This window comes from Lepidochelys kempii, chromosome 7 (assembly GCF_965140265.1).
Source record: "Lepidochelys kempii isolate rLepKem1 chromosome 7, rLepKem1.hap2, whole genome shotgun sequence".
Taxonomy (NCBI): Eukaryota; Metazoa; Chordata; order Testudines; family Cheloniidae; genus Lepidochelys; species Lepidochelys kempii.
Window position 1 is genome coordinate 54,668,381 of NC_133262.1, and position 20,528 is coordinate 54,688,908.

General features: G+C 45.4%; 1 protein-coding gene across 3 annotated transcripts in view; it reads left to right on the forward strand.

Annotated features, from left to right (window-relative positions):
• ZSWIM8 (zinc finger SWIM-type containing 8) overlaps positions 1–20,528 on the forward strand; it is a 147,460-nt gene that overhangs the window by 100,304 nt on the left and 26,628 nt on the right. For all 3 annotated transcript variants that reach the window (XM_073352871.1, XM_073352872.1, XM_073352873.1), the window contains 11 exons: positions 126–246; positions 684–885; positions 2,071–2,246; positions 5,107–6,106; positions 8,232–8,363; positions 10,862–11,041; positions 12,335–12,518; positions 13,101–13,199; positions 14,214–14,338; positions 16,051–16,285; positions 19,724–19,876. In XM_073352871.1, coding sequence (XP_073208972.1) covers positions 126–246; positions 684–885; positions 2,071–2,246; positions 5,107–6,106; positions 8,232–8,363; positions 10,862–11,041; positions 12,335–12,518; positions 13,101–13,199; positions 14,214–14,338; positions 16,051–16,285; positions 19,724–19,876 — 2,607 coding nt within the window. The remainder of the gene's footprint in view (positions 1–125; positions 247–683; positions 886–2,070; positions 2,247–5,106; positions 6,107–8,231; positions 8,364–10,861; positions 11,042–12,334; positions 12,519–13,100; positions 13,200–14,213; positions 14,339–16,050; positions 16,286–19,723; positions 19,877–20,528) is intronic.

Sequence of the window (20,528 nt, forward strand, 5' to 3'; positions counted from 1 at the left end):
ACTGTTGCTTTCTGGATGGGATGAAGTTAAGGCGCCTTGCTTATATGTGGCCTGCAATTTCTTGGGTTGTGGGGTGTAGACTGCATCTCTCCGACACCTGCAAACTGTGTATGTTCTTTCTCAAGATCCCACTGCTGGTCCCTCAGCCTCAGACCAAAGCACCTGGTACCTGGATGAATCTACTTTAAGTGACAACATAAAGAAAACCCTTCACAAATTCTGTGGGCCCTCTCCTGTTGTCTTCAGGTAAACTGCGTCATCTTCAGAGTAAGGACTGTATTCCTGCCTACAAAGGGTTGCGGAACATGGACTCAGAGTCCATGGGAGTGCTCTCCTTTGCTTCTACATGGACGTATGGTGTATAAGTGAGCATCGTGCCATGAAACTAAGGATGCTTAATTGTGGGGTCACTCTCCAGGTAATGTTCTCTGTCTGTGCATGTCTGTTGCAATGTTGAGTCTCAGTAGATAAAAACCCTCTCTAGCACTCATTTAGTCTGTGCACAATGTGTATACATATAACTTGCCTGTTCCTGTCTGACTCCTGTTATGCTTACTCTTAAGTGACATACATTTGTCAAAGCCCCTCTCAAAATGGAAATATTTGATGGCCCAGAATCTATTTTTGTGCTGCTGTGCTCTGTCGTCTTCATTCCTGTTCTCCTTCCCCTTTCACTCTCTCAGTGATGTGAACTCTATGTACCTCTCCTCCACGGAGCCACCAGCCGCTGCCGAGTGGGCATGTCTCCTGCGTCCCCTGAGAGGGAGAGAGCCTGAGGGGATCTGGAACCTGCTCTCTATTGTTCGGGAGATGTTCAAGAGAAGGGACAGCAATGCAGCCCCTCTGCTGGAGATCCTGACTGACCAGTGTCTGACCTATGAGCAGGTATTCAGTCCCTCCTGGGGAAGCAGATCAGCCACTGGGGAACCAGTCAATGGTGATGACTGTTCAATGCTGTTAGAATTAATGGCTTGGAAAAATTTAGAGTCTTTGTGCATTGTGGGAGAGGCACATTCCCTCCAAAGTGAACTGCTCTTCAGTGAGCTGCTGTGGTCAGACTTTGGGTGCTGGATAGGTGATGCTCACAACTCCATTGCACCCCAAGATGATGTCAAATATGTGTATTTGTGTTAACACTGGTATGTGGTTTAAATCCTTTTTGTCATCTCTTGCCTGTGCATCTTTTGTCCAGTCAGTGCAGTTTACTCTGTTGATTTTTCCAAAACAAAGTCCCATCTGTTATGACCATTACTTTTGTATTGACTTTAAGGGATATGGTTGGATGACAGAATTTCAAACACTTTGGTTATTTGGTAGAAAATAGCTTTTGGAAGCTTTGAGCCTTTACTTTAAATCTGTTAACAATAGCAATAATAACAATTTTTGTGTGAATTTAGTGGTAGGGAAAAGGTTCATTTTGACAATCCTAGACACTGAGGTTGTCACTCCACATTGCAGGTGTAACCATGGGTTTCTTCAGTGCATGCTTTTCCCCCCATTACTCTATCATATACCTCTACCTTAGTTGGAGTGGGGAAAATCAAAGGTTTCTCTCTCCATGCCCATTCAGTCCTTGCTCTGTCTGATGATGTAGCTAAGAAGAGAACCATTTGTGAGAGTGGATATTATCTAGGCATCTGTTCTCTCACAGCCAGACTGAACCTACAAAATTCATTTCACATAGGTCACTCAACTGCAACCAGGAGGTGGTAACTTTAGTCACTACCAGTGTGCTGGATTTGCCACTATTGTACTGCAGAGTATGTTTTATAGCTCTTTTCCCTATCTCCAGTCATTCTGCTCTTGTTCTCATTCTTGTCTGAGGTTCCATCCAGCTCTGTTTCTATGGGTCCCTTCTTTGTATGCCTCTGCTTTAATGCCCATAATTCATTTAGAAAGAAATAAAAAAACAAGGCATTGCATGCCTAGCAACAGAATTTACTATTCCTGATTGTCATTTACGATTTACTTCCAGAATTCAGGTCCTCCAGCCTGTGCAAATGTGGGGTGGGTGGGACTCGGGAATCGGATGTTTGGGCACAGCTGCATTGAATGTATCTTCTTCTGCAGATAACGGGTTGGTGGTACAGCGTGCGAACATCTGCATCCCACAGCAGTGCTAGCGGGCACACTGGCCGCAGTAATGGTCAGTCGGAAGTGGCTGCTCATGCCTGTGCCAGCATGTGTGATGAGATGGTGGTTCTCTGGAGGCTGGCTGTCCTAGACCCAACCATCAGCCCACAGAGGTAAGCACCAGGATCAGATAATCTTTAATGAATTCATTAAAGAGTCCAGTCCAACCCCCACTATTTAGCTCTGTGGTGCACACGAACTCTTAGCTTTCTTTCCTTACATGTCTAGTGATTGCCTAATGAGGAAAGTATGATTCAAACTGTTCTGCTGTCCATCCTCATGGCCAAGATGGGCTCTAATGTCCAAGATAAACTTAATCACTTTCAGCTTTAATTGCTAGTATTACTCTGTGTTTTTAACCCTGATTTCCAGAGTGAATAATTTGTCTCTTGTCTGTGTGGTTCCTTTTAACATGCAAATATGGTTATGCACTTAATTTTTCTAATCTGTCCTGATGGAGAGAGCCTTTCTGGAATGGCATTGCCCTGAAGGTTTCAGTTCAGTGATAACACCCAGCCTCCTCTTCATAACTGGTTTCTGGAGTTTCTAGTTTAGAACTAACGTGATCTTTGCAAAGTATCTTGCATTGTTTTGCATTACATTTCAGGTCATGCTGGGTCAGCCAAGTGGCAAAGGTGTCCAGATACAGTTGTATTTTTGGTTTATCCTGCTGTACTTGCTGTATATTTTAGCTTAGTATAGACTGCTGATTTGAGCCCTGGATGCATGTATGTATATTCATTATGGTATTGATGTATGTTTAAGGATACTGGCCCCTGCAGGATACCATTTTGTCTCTGCCCCATTCTGATGTAACACTGATAACTCATTGCCTCTTATTAGTCAGTCTTCCTTACTATACTAGTCAGACCATACTTCTTCGGTGTCTGTGCTGCTTGGGCAGTGCTGTCAAATGCTTTGCTGAAATCTAGTTTAACGATACGCCCAAATTGCCCTCACCGATCTACCCTGTTTCTATATTGAAAATGCCTATTCAGTTCAGTATGGCATGATCTGTTTTATCAATCTGTAGCTGTAACTGGCTAGATTCCTCCACATGTCACACATACATTGTAATGCTTTCTTAGTACTTTAACTTGCAATTTAGTAGTTTCACAGGTTTCTTCTTTACCCAGATCATTCATTATTCTTAAACTTTTTTTAATAATTGGAACTATATTTTGCTTTCTGCAGTCTTGTGTATATTCCTCATGTGTATTCCACGATGTAGTGACAATTATTGCTAGTGGTCCTGTTTCCTCAGCCAGTAGTTTCAGGCCTCTGGGATGAAGCATGATGGTTTATAAACCACAATACTTTGCTAACTTGCACACAATTGACTACCCTCTCCATTTAGCAATAATTGAATAGTAGATGCTGTGTTCAGGTCTCATGTTAAGACTTCTTTATTTTTTACAAAATTTCATAGCTTATGTCATGTTTTATAAAATGTTTGCAGTATTAGGCAAGATATGATGTAGTGCGTTGTCTGTTTGTTATGAAAGATCATAAACAAGAAAAGTTAACTCTTGGTTTGTCAGAATTAATGAAGCCAGGATGATCATTTTGGCATATTTGCTTTTTAGCTCTTTGTTCACTTTCCAATCTTCTAAATTATTATTAAACATTAATATAAAGTCATAACTTTGTAGGATACATCAGTGAGATTAAAAAATTGTGATCTCTGCCCCTAGAGAGTTTACAGTCTGAAATAGAAAAAAAAAAATACCCAGAGAGACAAAGAGAAGACAGTAGGGAATCAGGCATGAGGTTTAAATCAAACAAAAATGTGAGTTATGTTATGTAGTCTGTAAAACATAAAAGTTGTTTCCTTGTTTATAAGGCAGAGTCAAATCATTCTTCCCTTCTATATAGTGGATGTCTATCTTAACGTTCCAGTCATCTGATTAATTCCAAATTGCTAAAAGTTCGTACTTCATTTCAAGCATAATTCAAGTGCCTCTTGCTTTATTTCCAATTCTTCTACAGTTTGTATAGAGTCACCAGAAAGGTGCCCACTTTCAATTCCTTTGACTTGTTTTATTCTCATTCCTGCATGCTGTTTTTCAGTGGAGCATAATGAGGCTTGCTACAGCCTTCACAACTTGTTGCAGCTTCCCCCTATCCTAATGGTACCTTTTCTATGAGTAGTTTCCCTGCCCCTTGCTACCTTTTTAACTAATCCCCATCAGCCTGTTCCTAGCTAATTGGTTTTCTTAGTGGTCAAATGGAAACAGTTGGTGGTATAGAGCTCCTTTTATCCTAATGAGTCCAAACTCTTACATCCCTTGCTCAGTTTACCACCTTTTGCTTCTGGGACTGATAAAATCACTAGAAGATTGAGATGTTCAGTTTTGTTCCCCAGAACTCTGGAATCAATGGCAAAGGTAGGAGGGGGGTTCACTGAAAAACTTGGGATTTCCCCAGTGCTTTAGCAATGTTTTCCTTGGCACTTTGGATGGTTTGTGTAGGCTTTAGTGTTCACGAGAGGCGGACCAATAGCACTGATTGGAGCCAGGCATAGTACAGCTTCAAGCCCTGTGCAAACTTTCTCACTTTGCTTTGCCAGTGATTCTTATTCCGGATGTACAACAGTTCCCTGTTGTAGTCCTTCGCTGTTTACCAGAGTGCTAATGTCACATCTGTGATGGGTGAACTTTGGGATGTAGCTGCTCAGGACCTCACAAGCCAGTGCTTCATCCTGAGCCTCCAGTCTACAACACATTCCCATGTTTGACTTGGCAGCATTTGGCTTCCATGGCATGGGCCTGTGTAGAAGCTGATTTTTGACACGTCTCTTTCCTTTATCTTCTCTGTGCTGTTTTCTGACCGACTATGCCATTTATGCTAATTCAGCAGAAGGGTTTTCTGGGGGAGGATGAGGTATTCTGTGAGGTGGGGGGGGGGTTTTGTCATGGTATGTTTTATGACTGCTTTCTGATCTGTCTTCTCTTCCCTCTCCTCTTCCTCCAGGCGCAGGGACCTTTGCACCCAACTCAGACAGTGGCAGCTGAAAGTCATAGATAATGTCAAGAGGGGGCAGCACAAGAAATCCCTAGAGAAGCTCTTCCAAGGTTTCAAACCAGCTGTGGAAGCCTGTTACTTCAACTGGGAGGAGGCCTATCCCATCCCTGGCATCACCTACAGCAGCACTGATAAGAAGAATTCGTTCTGTTGGGTAAAGGCCGTCCAGCAGAGGAACTGTCGGTTGCAGTGTGTGGAAACCACGTGTGAGGCTGGCAGAGGCCATGGGCAGGAACCTGGGGGAACCTGTCTGCAGCCAGGGGACAGGTCACGCCCCTCTTCGCAAGAGCCAGCTGTCCGTCCTAAGGAACTTATTGGGAAGCGGAAAGTTGTCACTGAAGCCCCCCAGAGGGCTCTGCGCCGACTTTCAGCGGAAGGAGATAAGGTGGTTTATAAGACAGCAGTAGGCAAGGCCAAGCTGCCAGTGGGGAAAAGCTTAGCCAGTAAACATAGTGGGAAACGCCGCATGAGCAGTGAAGACAGCTCTCTGGAACCAGACTTGGCAGAGATGAGCCTGGATGACAGCAGCTTGGCTCTGGGGGCAGAGGCCAGTAACACCTTCAGTTTCACAGAGAGCCCCCTGAATAGGAGCTACAGAGACACCTTTGAAGATGACGGGGGGGTGTACTTCTCGGAGGGTCCTGAGCCCAGCATCCGGAGCAATCCTGCTGCCAAGAAAGCTCCAAAGGATTCCGTGGAAGAAGTGGGCAGTGGAGACGACGATCTGCCTTCTGCAGATGAGAACGGTGCAAGCCGGAAGCCAGCAGTGGGAGAGAATGGTGCAGCAGGGGGCGGGGAGGAGGGAGAAGAGGAAGATGATTACCAGGTGTACTATCTGAATCCACAGGAGGTGGCCAAGGAGGAGGAGGACAAAGCAGAGGGGGGGAATGAAGAGGAGCAGGACATCTTTGCTGGTATAAAGCCCTTGGAGCAGGAGAACAGGATGGAGGTGAGCTAGCTCTAGTTGGAAAATAGCAACGTGATTATTTTTCTTAGTTTTTGTGAGTGTAACATATATAAAGTAAGTTAAAAGAACATTATTAAGTTTGTGAAGACAGGCAAGAATTAAAGTTGGTTGTGCTACATTGTTTTGGTCCCCATTATGATAGTCTTTATGCTGTTTTTTCCTGACCTCCGCGGAAGGGTGAGATTTGGTATCACACGTTCCATTTGAGGCTCTGGAGGGCAGTGTGTTCTAGTGATCGCAAACGCTTCTACCCATTTCCCCCAAAGCTTGACCCTTCTGTCCCTGGCCTAGTTTTGTCTGTTCCCCATCCCTGGCTGCTTTTTCCAGTCTCCTCACCTAGCCATTTCTAATCTCCCCTGCCCTTAGATTCCTTGTGCCAGGTTTCCGGCTCCCCATCCCAGCCTCCTTGCACAGTCATTTCCAGTCCCCCACAATCACCCGGTTCCTTGTTCCCAGCCCCGTCTTCTCCCCTCCCCCACCCCCCCAAATCAACCCAGCTCCTTGTTCCCAATATCCTTGCCCAACCAGTTCTAGTTCCTCCCTCCCACCATCTTGTCTGACCAGTCTCATTTCCTGTCCCCACTGGCTCCCAGGCCCAGTCTCCCTCCCCAGATTCCTTATACAATCTCAGCATTGTTTACCCCAGCTCATTATTAGATCTCTCTCTCTCACCCCACTGGTTCCCAGTCCTAGGTTGCTTGCTCTGCTGGTCCTAGTCTCCCCTCCCCCTCAGCTCCTCATCTAATCTGTCTGTCTCCTGCTACCTGCTGGCTCCCAGTCCTAGTCTCTTGCCCAGCCAGTCCCTCCAACTTCCAGCCTCAGTTTCCCTCTCCCTCACCAGCTTGCGGTCCGAGTCTTTCCTCCCTTCTCCAAGGTGTCTTTTTTCCAATCTGCTCCCCAAACCCCAGGTCCAGCTCTTGTCACCTCTGCGTTCAAATTACACAGGTTTCTTCTCCATACTGCTTGGGCCTGCAGAGCAGACACTGAAAGCACAGGAGAGGCAGGCTCCCTGCTCTCAATTCTGATGCCCAGCCCTGGCTGCAGCAATCCAGAGGGGCAAGTGCAGATGAAGTCCTGTGAAGCTCAGCCCCATGTGGATAAATTTTGGGGGAATTTATCTGCGAAGCTCTAAGTCTCTCACAAGCATGGGCAAATGGTGCTTTTTTCCCCCAAAGGCTATAACTTGGCTAAATTTGGGTGGATTTTAATGGGAACATCCAAAGGCACATCTCTGACAAAGACCACTCCCCTTCCAAATTTCAAGTCTCTGCTCCTAAGCATGGGGACACTAGAGCTCCTCAAAGAAAATGTTAAACATGAACAAAACTAACATATTTCTCCTAGCCTCGCTCTGGAACAGCTGAATTGCTGAAAATGTATTCCTCTTAGTCTGAGGCAGACACCCAATCAGGAAAATTTCAGCCCAAAAAGTTAGTTTGATAAAATGACAAGCAAATGAAAACAGGGTCTTATAAAGGCAAATGTCAGGCAATCTTAATAGGTTGTGCTACCAGTCCTGTGTATCAAAACCTCAAAAGTATGCCTGGAACTTCGCAGATGAGTGGAAGGAGCTTATGTCGAAGTAGACAGTGCACTGAGGAAGGGATATTGGGATGCTAGGAAAGGGGGAGAGAGAATTAATTATACATGTTGATTTTGATTTTTGTTTGGGGTTTTTCCCCACTCTATTCATAGGCACTTAGATATTTATGAAGATCAGAAGGGGCCCCTGTGATGATCTAGTCTGACCTCCTGTATAATGCAGGCCACAGGACTTCACTGAATTGATTCTTGTTTGAACGAGAGCATATTGTTGAGAAAAATGTGCAATATTGATGTAATTGCCTCTGTTAGCGCTTCGAGGGAAGGGGATTAGACCTCTTGGAAGCTGTGTTTTTGAGACACGTTGGAGAGCATGGTGGACCTGTTCCAGGCAGAGGGGCTGCATAACAGAAGGCAGGAACATGAGCGTTAGATACAAATCTGAGCTCAGATCAGTGTTTAACTCTGTTTTTAGTGACACCAAATGAGAAAATGGGCAGGATGGAGTTGACTCCCGCTGTGAGGCGCGTGGACTAAATCTGATCCTCTATCCCTTTATTTTCAGATCCTCTTTGCCTGTGCAGAGGCTCTCTATGCACACGGATATAGTAATGAAGCATGCCGTCTGACTGTAGAACTGGCCAGGGACCTACTGGCCAATCCTCCAGATCTCAAGGTGGAGCAGCCCCCAACCAAGGTAGAGAGGTGCCTTTGTGAAAAGAAGGGAGGGTGGGGAGGAATACACGGGATTGCCAGCCCCAACAATTCAAAAATCATGAGTCATATGGAGTTTGCCCTAAAATCATGAGGTTAAAAATAATTATATTGTGTTTTGGTCTTGATTTTTTAACTCTCGCTGCCTGTCCACTGTGTCAAGGGCACAGAAACACTCGGGCAGATGAACAGAATTTCACGATTCAGCAAGACTCAAATGCAGTAATATTCGCTGGTGGTGGTTCTTCTCTCTGTACAGGGCTGTACCAGGCCTTGGTCTGCCCTGAACCCCCTTTAGATCAGACTTCTCTGGCTGTTCAGCATTTCACCTGAAAAAGGGCAATGGGTCCTTCAGCATGACTTGAAGGGACTTTCAGTCATCCCTACCCTCACTAGACCCGGCGCCTCACACAGCCTTCCTATCTCTGCCTGCACTCAAGTGTTCTTGTCTGCCAGATGGGAACCACAATGAACAGCTCCTACCAGTGGTCCCTTGTGGATCTACACCTTCCATTTGAACAAAACACTTGATTTAACATTGCACCCTGGAAGCATGTTTAAAGCAAATGTCACTGTGTGCTATATAATTAAATGCCAATACCAAAAATACGGCCTTGTTTTTCCATAGCCCTACATTCACTTCACTTACCTGGTCTTCATGGATTTTCCGTACCTCTTCCGTATTTAAACCCTCAGTCACTTCCTTTATAACATGCACTATTGCTTGGACCCTGAGAGAGCAAACTCCTCTGGAAGTTGAGCACATGTTAACAATGCATTTTTAGTCTCTAGAGTTGTCTTCTAAAGTGGTGGAAGCTTTGGGATCTCGGAGTAGAGAATTGGAAGTGGGAGGAAATGAGAAAGGAAAGGATGGCTGGGAATCCACATGGCATTAAGCCAACTACGGTTGTCTTGGTGGTGTCCCTACCATTGAAAGGGAATCAAGGTTATAGAATCATAGAAGATTAGGGTTGGAAGAGACCACTGGAGGTCATCTAGTCCAACCCCCTGTTCAAAGCAGGACCAGCCCCAACTAAATCATCCCAGCCAGAGCTTTGTCAAGCCGGGCCTTAAAAACTTCTAAGAATGGAGATTCCACCACCTCCCCAGGTAACCCTTCCAGTGCTTCACCACCCTCCTAGTGAAATAATGTTTCCTAATATCCAACCTAGACCTCCCCCACTGCAACTTGAGACCATTGCTCCTTGTTCTGTAATCTGTCACTGAGAACAGCTGAGCTCCGTCTCTTTGGAACCCCCCCTTCAGGTAGTTGAAGGCTGCTATCAAATCCCCCTTTACTCTTCTCTTCTGCAGCGTAAACAATCCCAGTTCCCTCAGCCTCTCCTCATAAGTCATGTGCCCCAGCCCCTGATCAGTTTCGTTGCTCTCTGCTGAACTCCCTCCAATTTGTCCACATCTTTTCTGTAGTAGGGGGCCCAAAACTGGACACAATACTCCAGATGTGGCCTCACCAGTGCCGAATAGAGGGGAATAATCACTTCCCTTAATCTGCTGGTAATGCTCCTGCTAATGCAGCCCAATATCCCATTAGCCTTCTTGGCAATAAGGGCACACTGTTGACTCATATCCAGCTTCTCGTCCACTGTAACCCCTAGGTCGTTTTCTGCACAACTGCTGCCTAGCCATTCAGTCCCCAGCCTGTAGTGGTGCATGGGATTCTTCTGTCCTAAGTGCAGGACTCTGCACTTGTCCTTGTTGAAACTCATCAGATTTCTTTTGGCCCAATCCTCCAATTTGTCTAGGTCACTCTGGACCCTATCCCTACCCTCCAGCGAATCTACCTCTCCCCTCAACTTAGTGTCATCTGTGAATTTGCTGAGGGTGCAATCCATCCCATCATCCAGATCATTAATGAAGATGTTGAACAAAACCGGCCCCAGGACAAACCCCTGGGGTACTCCACTTGATACCAGCTGCCAACTAGACATTGAGCCGTTGATCACTACCCATTAAGCCTGACGATCTAGCCAGCTGTCTATCCACCTTATAGTCTATTAATCCAATCCATACTTTTTTTTACCTTGCTGGCAAGAATATAGTTGTTATATAGTTTGTCCAAGCCAGCACCCACCTGCTAAAATGGTCCAATATTGGAAGAGATGGCTTAGTGAGGAGGCAGGAGCCCCCATTGCATTGTCATCTGAGGGAAGGGTAGACAGATGCTGTGGGGGAGGAGCCATCCATAACCAGTGGTAATTGGGATTCTGCACCAAAAGAAGGTAGCATGTAAAATTGGGTCTGTTTCATCACCCAGAAACTGCTGGATTATGGAGGGGGACAGGGCAATAGGTAGAGCCAGGACAAAACAGTGCTTCCAGAATAATAGGTGCGTGTTCTCCTCAGTGCACAGGTGGGGAGGAGCTCCTGCAGGCAGGAGCATAGGGGGAATCACCGGCACATCCTTGCACTGCATTTCAATTCATTTCCTAACAAACCTGTTATGAACTACTCCTCACACAGGGGAAGAAGAACAAGGTGTCAACCAGCAAGCAGACATGGATGGCAACCAACACCCTGTCCAAAGCTGCTTTCCTGCTGACAGTGCTGAGCGAGAGGCTGGAATACCACAACCTGGCCTTCCGCATTGGCATGTTCGCCCTGGAGCTACAGAGGCCTCCTGCCTCTACCAAGGCCCTGGAGGTATAAAGTGGCTCAGAAAGACTGTACCTGTGAGCAGCACTGCGCTGCTGGGGTTTCCCCCTCATGCTCAAGTATTCCTCGTTAGAGTTCTGTGCATCAGGTCCTGCCTTTAGGAGTGTTCTCAGAATTAGTCTTCACAGAGCCAAGCAGGCACTGAGTGAGTCCGTGAGTGACCTAGAATTTGTGTAGCAAAGGTTACTCCTATGTTGAAGACACCTTGGGCTAAATCTGTGGGAGGAAGTTCAGCGCTTGTCTACAGGAGAAAGTTGCAATTGTTTACCTTAAGAGGTAAACTTAAAATGATTTAATTAAACTGATGGAAACCCCTGTGCGGGCACTCTAAACTGATCTGAAATAAAGCCATTCTGGTGTTCCCCACAGGGTTTGCACTGGTTTAACTAACTCATTTTAAATTTCACACCTTAGGGTAAATTGTACTATGTATTTAGACATCTGAATGCGTACACAACGGTAGGTACACAACTTCACACACTTTAATTAATGCCCATAGGCCACCTTCTGTAAAAATGTGATCTTTTCAGATCTTGGTTGTATGAGTTGCTGCTCCTGTCACTTTCTGACTTGCAAGATTGCAGAATCCCCTGAAGGTGCAGATATTACCAGGCTCCTACTAAGGAATAAACTTATTACCCTAAGGTTATCTACATTCATGCTTAACAGTGTCTGCTGAGAAGATTAAATGTGGATCTGGAATTCACTGAATGCTTAAGCTGGCATGGGAAACAGTGCATTAAAAATGGAAAGAACACTACAGTGGAGAATAACACACTGTAATCCAACAATCTTTGTTCAGTGGAATATGTACTGGAATATTGTCCATTCCCCTCTTGGACAGTCCTTTCCTCCTCAGTTGTTGTATTGCACAAGATAACATCCTTCTCTGTAGGACTGGGAATGATCTGCCTTTCTAGTGACCTATCTGGCTGGATGCTTCTCCGTATGTCCTGATGAAGACTACTGACCTTTTTTCCCCAACCAGACCTCAGAGTAATTGGTTGGAAAGGGAAGATGACGAGAAGGTTGTGTATAGAGTAAAGCAAGTCTATTAGACTTTCATGTCCTATGGGCCGGCCTCCAACTGGGCACCATCCTCACTATTGTCTCTGTGTGGGAGAAGGCAGGGAGTGGCATGAGATCAATGGATTGTATGCTAATGAATCAATAAAAACTGTTTCAGGGTTATTCCTATATTTGATCATCTGCGTAGGGCAAGATGGTTCTATGACCAACGGTCTGTGATGGCTTTTTTTGCTTCCTTGTGGGTACCCTCAGGTGAAGCTGGCGTACCAGGAGTCTGAGATTGTGGCCTTATTAAAGAAGATCCCTTTGGGCACTAATGAGATGAACACCATTCGAGGAAGGGCTGAAGAGCTGAGAGAAGGAACCTTGTGTGATTACCGCCCTGTTCTGCCTCTCATGCTGGCCAGCTTCATATTTGATGTCCTATGTACTCCAGGTACTGTCCCAGTTGGTGTGTATGCAGAAGGGTCACGTTCCTAGACTCTGAACCTTGGGGACCAAAAGAAGCTTTCAGGGAAAATCTGCACTTCCCTTATGATGATTGCATCCCATTCTTACTTGTTCACCCTAAAGTTATACCTACTTCTGCTGTTCCCTCCACATTGCTATGGAGACTCTCTCTCTTCTTCAGTACTGACCTCCTTCCTAGCTCCCCTTTCATACAAAAACATTGGGAATCTTATCACATTTCTGACCCATTTGTGTCCCTGTAAAATAGTCACAGAGCCTTTCAATATATTTTTTACGACCCCACTGCTGCTTCTGTTGGAGGAAACAAATACATTAGCCATCAGAAAGAGAATTTGGCTTCCAAACCCATTCTGAAGCAGAGCTTGCTAGGGTTGGAGGGGTTCAGTTGAGGGAGAGGGAGAAAGCAGCAGACCCATGCCATGACCTTAGGGCTGGAATGGTGGTTTGAAATGGGAGCACAAACCCGAGACAGATCCTAGAATACATTCTGCTTTTGGGTCCTAGCTTCCTACAGCTGGGCACTAACTGTCTTCTCCTGTCTCTCCAGTGGTTTCTCCGACAGGGTCCAGACCCCCAAGCCGTAACTGGAATAATGAAATGCCTGGAGATGAGGAGCTTGGTTTTGAGGCAGCTGTTGCTGCTCTTGGTAAGAATCCAGCTCTTCCTCCACCTCAGAGGAGGAGGAGGGCTTTTCTCATTCACATTCTGAATCCTGCCCCCTTTTGTGGAGTGAATTGATGCCTGTTGACCTGGGTTTCATTGGTGCAGAAGTGGAAGTGTTTTGGTGGGATATTGTCAGAGCTGGGGAGGGAATCTGGGTGTGGGAAAACAGGAGATCCTGGGTGTCAGGTTTGAGGTGCATTGTGGGAGAAATGCAGCTGAGGACTGAAATTGACAGGTGGGCTGTTAAAGGGGTAGAGAGTGTGTTTTCAACCATTTTTGTTGCTATTTGCCTGAAAGAGTTGCCAGTTAAGCATAGCTGGAGCCTGAACAGTGCAGAGATTAACAGGCAGTCAGTTCAGAAGGGGTTAAACCTCAACAATAAAAACCCAGTAGAATTACTCCGTGGGATACTCATGGTTAGCTCAGACTTGGCTCAGTCTTCATGGGTGAGTTACACAAAATTCCTGGCTTCCAATTCATGTGTTTTAGCAAGAAAGTGGTGGTGTGTATAGCAGGCTTGTGGTATTACATACGTGAGTTTAAAGTAGTATATGTGTGATGTTATCAGAACAATTTTCTTTCCTCCACCACCTCCTCCCCAGAAGGAAAGATACACTGATAGTGTTTGAATGTCTGCTAAGTGGCCGCTGCAGAAACTGGAGGCGGCAAAGAGCGTGAGCAGTCTGAGTGTCTAGTATTCCACTTCCTTTGTCTCCAGGAAGGAGCCTCAGGCAGGCCTGGACGTTCACCTTTTGGCCTGTCAGGATCAGGTTACCCTGGCAGTTGCAGTGCAGAATTCTGGGACAGACTCCAGCTCTCATTCTCAAGGGCATAAACTATGTGTAATGTCAACAAGCAAAAGAGGGCGAACTCTTTTCTTCATGACTAATAGGGGGAGATGAACAATAGAATACAGGGAAAGAGGTAAAATGTATCAGACACTCTTAAGCCTCTTGAATTCACCTGTCTCTGCATCCTTCTCTTCTTGGCCCTGCAGGCATGAAGACGACTGTGAGTGAAGCAGAGCACCCTCTTCTCTGCGAAGGAACCCGAAGAGAGAAGGGTGATCTGGCTCTAGCTCTGATGATCACGTACAAAGATGACCAGTCTAAACTGAAAAAGGTGTGTCCCTTTAAGTGATCAGAGCTGAATTACCCTGTGTCATATCCCACTCATAGCCTTAGGGTTGCATTGTATTGCTTGTATTCTCCTTCCAAGGCAAAATCTGAGTGCATACCGTAAGTTACTCTGCACAGGCCTAATTTCCAAGGGGTTCCTAAATTTCAGCCTTTCGTCACACATCTCTCACACTTCGTTCTCATTCACTACATCATCCTTCATCCATTAGGATGCTGTTGCCTGTGCCTTTGGATTTTCTGGGTAGTTCTGTATCTGCTCTGGGTGCTGGCTCAGTTTTGCCCCAGGGATATTGGCCTGCATTCTTTGCCCTGCCAAAGTGTTAGTCCTGTGTTCTTTGAGGTATTGGGCTCTGTTTTACATGTTGTCCTAATGCCAGTCCACTTTGCCCTGTAACCCGGGTACATGTACAGAAAATTGTAACCAACATTTTACTTCATACAACAGAACCTCAGAGTTATGAACACCTTGGGAATGGAGGTTGTTTGTAACTGTGAAATGTTTTGAACTCTGAACAAAAAGTTATGGTTGTTCTTTTGGAAGTTTACAACTGAACATTGACTTAATACAGCTTTGAAACTTTAATTTAAATGAAATGAGCACAGAAATAGTGTTCTTACTTCATCAAATCTTTTTTTAAACTTTCCCTTCATTTTTTTTAGTAGTATACATTTAACACAGTACTGTACTGTATTTGCTTTTTTTTTTAAACTCTGCTGCTGCCCGATAGCGTACTTCTGCTTCCAAATGCAGTGTGTGGTTGACCAGTCAGTTTGTAACTCCAGTGTTTGTAACTCTGAGGTTCTACTGTAATATATCCCAACTCAGCTGCATGTGTACACGTGTATATCTTATTTGGACTTGGAAGGACATAATTGTGCAGAACAATTAAAGAATTGCTGATTCTTCATGAAAAACTTTGAAGCCCATTCTATTCAGAAACAATTCTATTCTTCTAGAGTATTTTCAGCATTTTTCTACCTTCTTAAAGAGTTTACCTGTTCCGCTGCTCTTTCCCCTATTTCATGTTACAATCCTCTGCCTGTGGCATTACCAGTAATCTAGACGTTAGTTCACTGAGACATCAAAATTGGTTACTTTTGTGTGAATGAACAACACAAATTGTTTTCATGCAAATGTTCCCTAGTAATAAAAATGGAAAAGTAAGGATCAGAAACTATTGTTAAAGAATAATAGAGTGCATTTCTCTAGTATATAGAAGTCTCAAAGGCCTTTCAACACTTCTGTACAGTAGGTTGGTATTAAACTGAGGCACAAAAGTGTAATGACTTGGCCAAGGTCACCCAGTGAGTCTGTGGCAGAACTGTGAATAGAACCCAGATCTCCTGGCTCCCAGTTCTGTGATTTAACCACCCGATGAGAATCAGAATTGTTTCCATATTGAATGTTGGAGGGGTCATTGGATTTTTAAGATGCATGTAAATGGAGGAGGAGTAGTCGGTACCATTTGAGTCTACCCTTACACAGTGGTGCAGTCATGTGAGTATGGAACCTGTCTGGCTGATCTCAGAGCCTGCTTTTCCTAAAGGAGCTGGACATGTATTTTCTTGACATTCTTGTCTAACAGAATTTATTTTCCCCCAGTAAGAAGCTGAATTAGTACCTTGCCAGTATCCTTTGGGATAATGGGTGTTTTCTCACTCTGCCTCTAACCCAATTTTTCTCCCCCATTAAAGATTTTAGACAAACTGCTAGACAGAGAGAGCCAAACGCACAAGCCACAGACTCTGAGTTCCTTCTACTCATCCAGCAAGCCCACAGTAGCCAATCAGAAATCTCCTTCCAAACATGCTGCCCAATCCACCACAGCTATCCAGCAGCTTCCAGGGACGTCAGTCACTCAGCAAGCAGGTGTAACCACTGCAGTCCAGAGCAGTCCTTCTGAAAGCTTTGTGGAGAAGAGTGCACAGGGTAAGAGATCTGCTGTTCCAGTGGGATCATGCAGAATGCCCTGTACTTACTGACGGGAAGGGAAACGAAAGTCCTTGTTCCTTTTGGGAGGAGGCCAGGGCTGATTTGTGCAATGGTCTGGATAATCAACTGTCACTGAACTCCATCTACTGCACTTTGCTCCTAGGGTAAAACTAACCGCCCACTTCAAGCATTTCTGTCCACTCTCGTGTCACAGAACAATTCACTCAACTCTTCAAGCTTCCTGTCTCTGGAGAGCTAATGATAAACTGGGTCCTGATTCATTTAAAAAGACTGCTCTAGTACCGTCTTTTATGTTGGTATTACAATGCTGTGGAGTTACAAAAAAAAAACCTATGTACAGCTTCAGGGGCATCTGTGACATCAACAGACTAGAACAGCAAACTAGATGAGAGTGGGAAGTAAAGGTGAAAGGGAGTTAACAGTGGGAGAGGAGCATAAATTCCCCTCCCTGAAGTTTGTTTCCCCATGTGCTCTGTGCCCTTGCTTTAATGGAAGACATCACATGACGTGTATGGGAATGGCATGCAGCTCAAGAGAGGTGTTCCCTTCTAACCTTCTCCTACCAACACTGGTTATAGCTGGAGACGATAGCAATAGCTACAGGAAAGGTTGCTGTAGCATTTCTATTCTAAACACCTGGCTTCAGCTGTATGGAACTGTCTGAAAGTTTGAGCTGTTAAACTGAACCGTTCTAAGCCTGGTCTCTGACAATGGTTTTTTTTAACTTGGAAGGAAAACAGTTGATTGATTATGAACAAAAGGAATTAGAAAAATACATTGTTCTCCCTTTACTAAAAAAAAGGTCTTGACCTTTCTTTGAGCAGCTAAAACTGCTGGGGCAGGAAGTTTGTCATGGAAATAAATCTTCTTGGTTGGCTGCAAAAGTACAAGCTGTCCTCTCTACGTATGACACGATGGCTGCATCCCCCAGGAGCTTGGGGGGAGGCATTGTCTCTGTGAGCTCTTGCTAGGATGCTGCAGTTCTGCGCAGTCCCACTGCAAGGCTGAGGCTTAATGCCACAATTTGTCCTCAAGTTTTGAGTGGCAGAAGTGTTTCGCTGGCTCTTGTGGAAAAACTTCATGGCTCAGTAAACTTTAAGTGCTGAGTGAATTTTTTCCATGTGACCCAGTGGGAGCCTGACACCACTAGAAACATTCAATCATAGAATCATAAAATATCAGGGTTGGAAGGGACCTCAGGAGGTCATCTAGTCCAACCCCCTGCTCAAAGCAGGACCAATCCCCAATTAAATTATCCCAGCCAGGGCTTTGTCAAGACTGACCTTAAAAACTTCTAAGGAAGGAGATTCCACCACCTCCCTAGGTAATGCATTCCAGTGTTTCACCACCCTCCTAGTTTTTCCTAATATCCACCTAAATCTCCCTCACTGCAACTTGAGACCATTACTCCTTGTCCTGTCATCCACTACCACTGAGAATATTCTAGATCCATCCTCTTTGGAACCCCCTTTGAGGTAGTTGAAAGCAGCTATCAAATCCCCCCTCATTCTTCTCTTTCACAGACTAAACAATCCCAGTTCCCTCAGCCTCTCCTCATAAGTCATGTGTTCCAGTCCCCTAATCATTTTTGTTGCCCTCCGCTGGACGTTTTCCAGTTTTTCCACATCCTTCTTGTAGTGTGGGACCCAAAACTGGACACAGTACTCCAGATGAGGCCTCACCAATGTCAAATAGAGGGGAACGATTACGTCCCTCGATCTGCTGGCAATGCCCCTACTTATACATCCCAAAATGCCATTGGCCTTCTTGGCAACAAGGACACACTGTTGACTCATATCCAGCTTCTTGTCCACTGTAACCCCTAGGCCCTTTTCTGCACAACTGCTGCCTAGCCATTCGGTCCCTTGTCTGTAGTGGTGCATTGGATTCTTCCATCCTAAGTGCAGAACTCTGCACTTGTCCTTGTTGAACCTCATCAGATTTCTTTTGGCCCAATCCTCCAATTTGTCTAGGTCCTTCTGTATCCTATCCCTACCCTCCAGCATATCTACTCCTCCTCCCAGTTTAGTGTCTTCTGCAAACTTGCTGAGGGTGCAATCCACACCATCCTCCAGATCATTTATGAAGATATTGAACAAAACCGGCCCCAGGACCGACCCCTGGGGCACTCCACTTGATACTGGATGCCAACTAGACATGGAGCCATTGATCACTACCCGTTGAGCCCGACAATCTAGCCAACTTTCTCCCCACCTTATAGTGCATTCATCCAGCCCATACTTCCTTAACTTGCTGACAAGAATACTGTGGGAGACAGTGTCAAAGGCTTTGCTAAAGTCAAGGAACAACACGTCCACTGCTTTCCCCTCATCCACAGAACCAGTTATCTTGTCATAGAAGGCAATTAGATTGGTTAGGCATGACTTGCCCTTGGTGAATCCATGCTGACTGTTCTTGATCACTTTCCTCTCCTCTAAATGCTTCAGGATTGATTCCTTGAGGACCTGCTCCATGATTTTTCTGGGGACTGAGGTGAGGCTGCCTGGCCTGTAGTTCCCAGCATCCTCCTTCTTCCCTTTTTTTAAAGATGGGCACTACATTAGCCTTTTTCCAGTCCTCTGGAACTTCCCCGGATCGCCATGAGTTTTCAAAGATATTGGACAATGGTTCCGCAATCACATCCGCCAACTCGTTTAGCACTCTCGGATGCAACGCTTCCATATTATGCATATCTGTGGCTTTGCCCCTCCTGCATATGCATTACAGTGTAGTATAGTTTTTAGTTACATGACCATGTACTAATTGCTGTATTTCCCCCCTACGACCTTATTTATACATGATGAGGAAACAGTTTAAATAACTTGCCCCAAACCCCATAATAGGTCAGTGTCAGAGCCAGGAGCTGTGTTACCACCGTAATGTAATAAGGGATAACTTGGATTTTCCTTGGCAGTTGCAATTGGAACAAGTGACCTTCTAGAAAAAGCTCTTTTCGTGCTGTATGCTGAATTCTGACCTTTGCTTATTGGAAATGTCCTGTTCTCCTTCTGAAGAGCATGTGGGGAAGGAGAAGGTGGACAAGGCAGGACCTGAATCACAATGTAAAGTGTCTTCAAATCCTGGGGCAGGATTATGTATGTGGAACTCAGATAAAAATACCAGAGCACCCTGTCTTAACTCAACTGAGGAGTAAACCTGTACATGTAAAAGCCAGCTGTGCTTTTAGCACTCATCTCCGAGGATGAGAAAAGGAGGATCTGTATCAAACTCCAGATCTGGCAGATTATCCTTCACAGCCCCAGGTGCTTCACTGCTTACCTGGCTTCATTTCTTTTGAGTGAGAGAAGCAGTGTTTATGCCTTTACAAAGGCATGGGGGTGTTCAGAGACATCTGGCTTCACATACGTTTCAAGACTTGTTTCATTGTCTCTTGCTGCTTTCCCGTTTGTCCAGAGAGCTCTCAGAGGTCTCCTTGCGAGCCGCCTGGGGAGTCCAGTGTCGTGAAACAGGAGGGGAAGGTTCCCAGTCGTCTGGCCCTTGGAAGTCGAGGTGGATACAATGGGAGATGCTGGGGCTCACCTGTCAGGCAGAAGAAGAAACACACAGGTATGAGGTTATCAAGTCATGCAGCATTCAAAGCTGTGCTAGGCCCTCTGCAGGGACAAACCAGTTCACCCACCTTTCCACTCTCTTGTCAGTCCCTCCCCTCAGTGAAAAAAGCAGTTCTTATCTGTGTGTAAGCTCTTATTGGGGTGGGGACACAGGTCTTTCCCTGTAAAGTCCCTTGTGTTTAACACAACCTGTGGTCTGGCTGGCGAATTAGGTATGTTGGAACTGAATGGATGCACTGTTTCCACAGTGCCCCCAGCTTCTGCTGGCCCAGGGAGCAGGGCACCATGCTTTTGGGCTTTGTGCCAAACTCAGATACGCTGCCACTGGCTCACTGGCTGAGTTACCCCCCCTTTCTGCTGCCTTCTGTGGGAACTGGGTGTGTTTGGGGGTAAGTTGTCTTGGGATTGCGGGTGGGGAAAACTTCTGTTTAAATTGGATGGGATGTTAAAATACCGTATATACAATGGGGACATTGTACTGCATTCTTTTGATAAAACCATAAAATAATACACAGTCTGCTGGGCTTGGTGATCGATGTGTACAATTGCTTTGATTCTCGTCATCGAAATGTACCAAAGATCTACGCGGAGTGCGCATGGCAGGGAAGTATGTGCAATGGGCTTCCCTTTCCCCTCTGTCGGGGCGC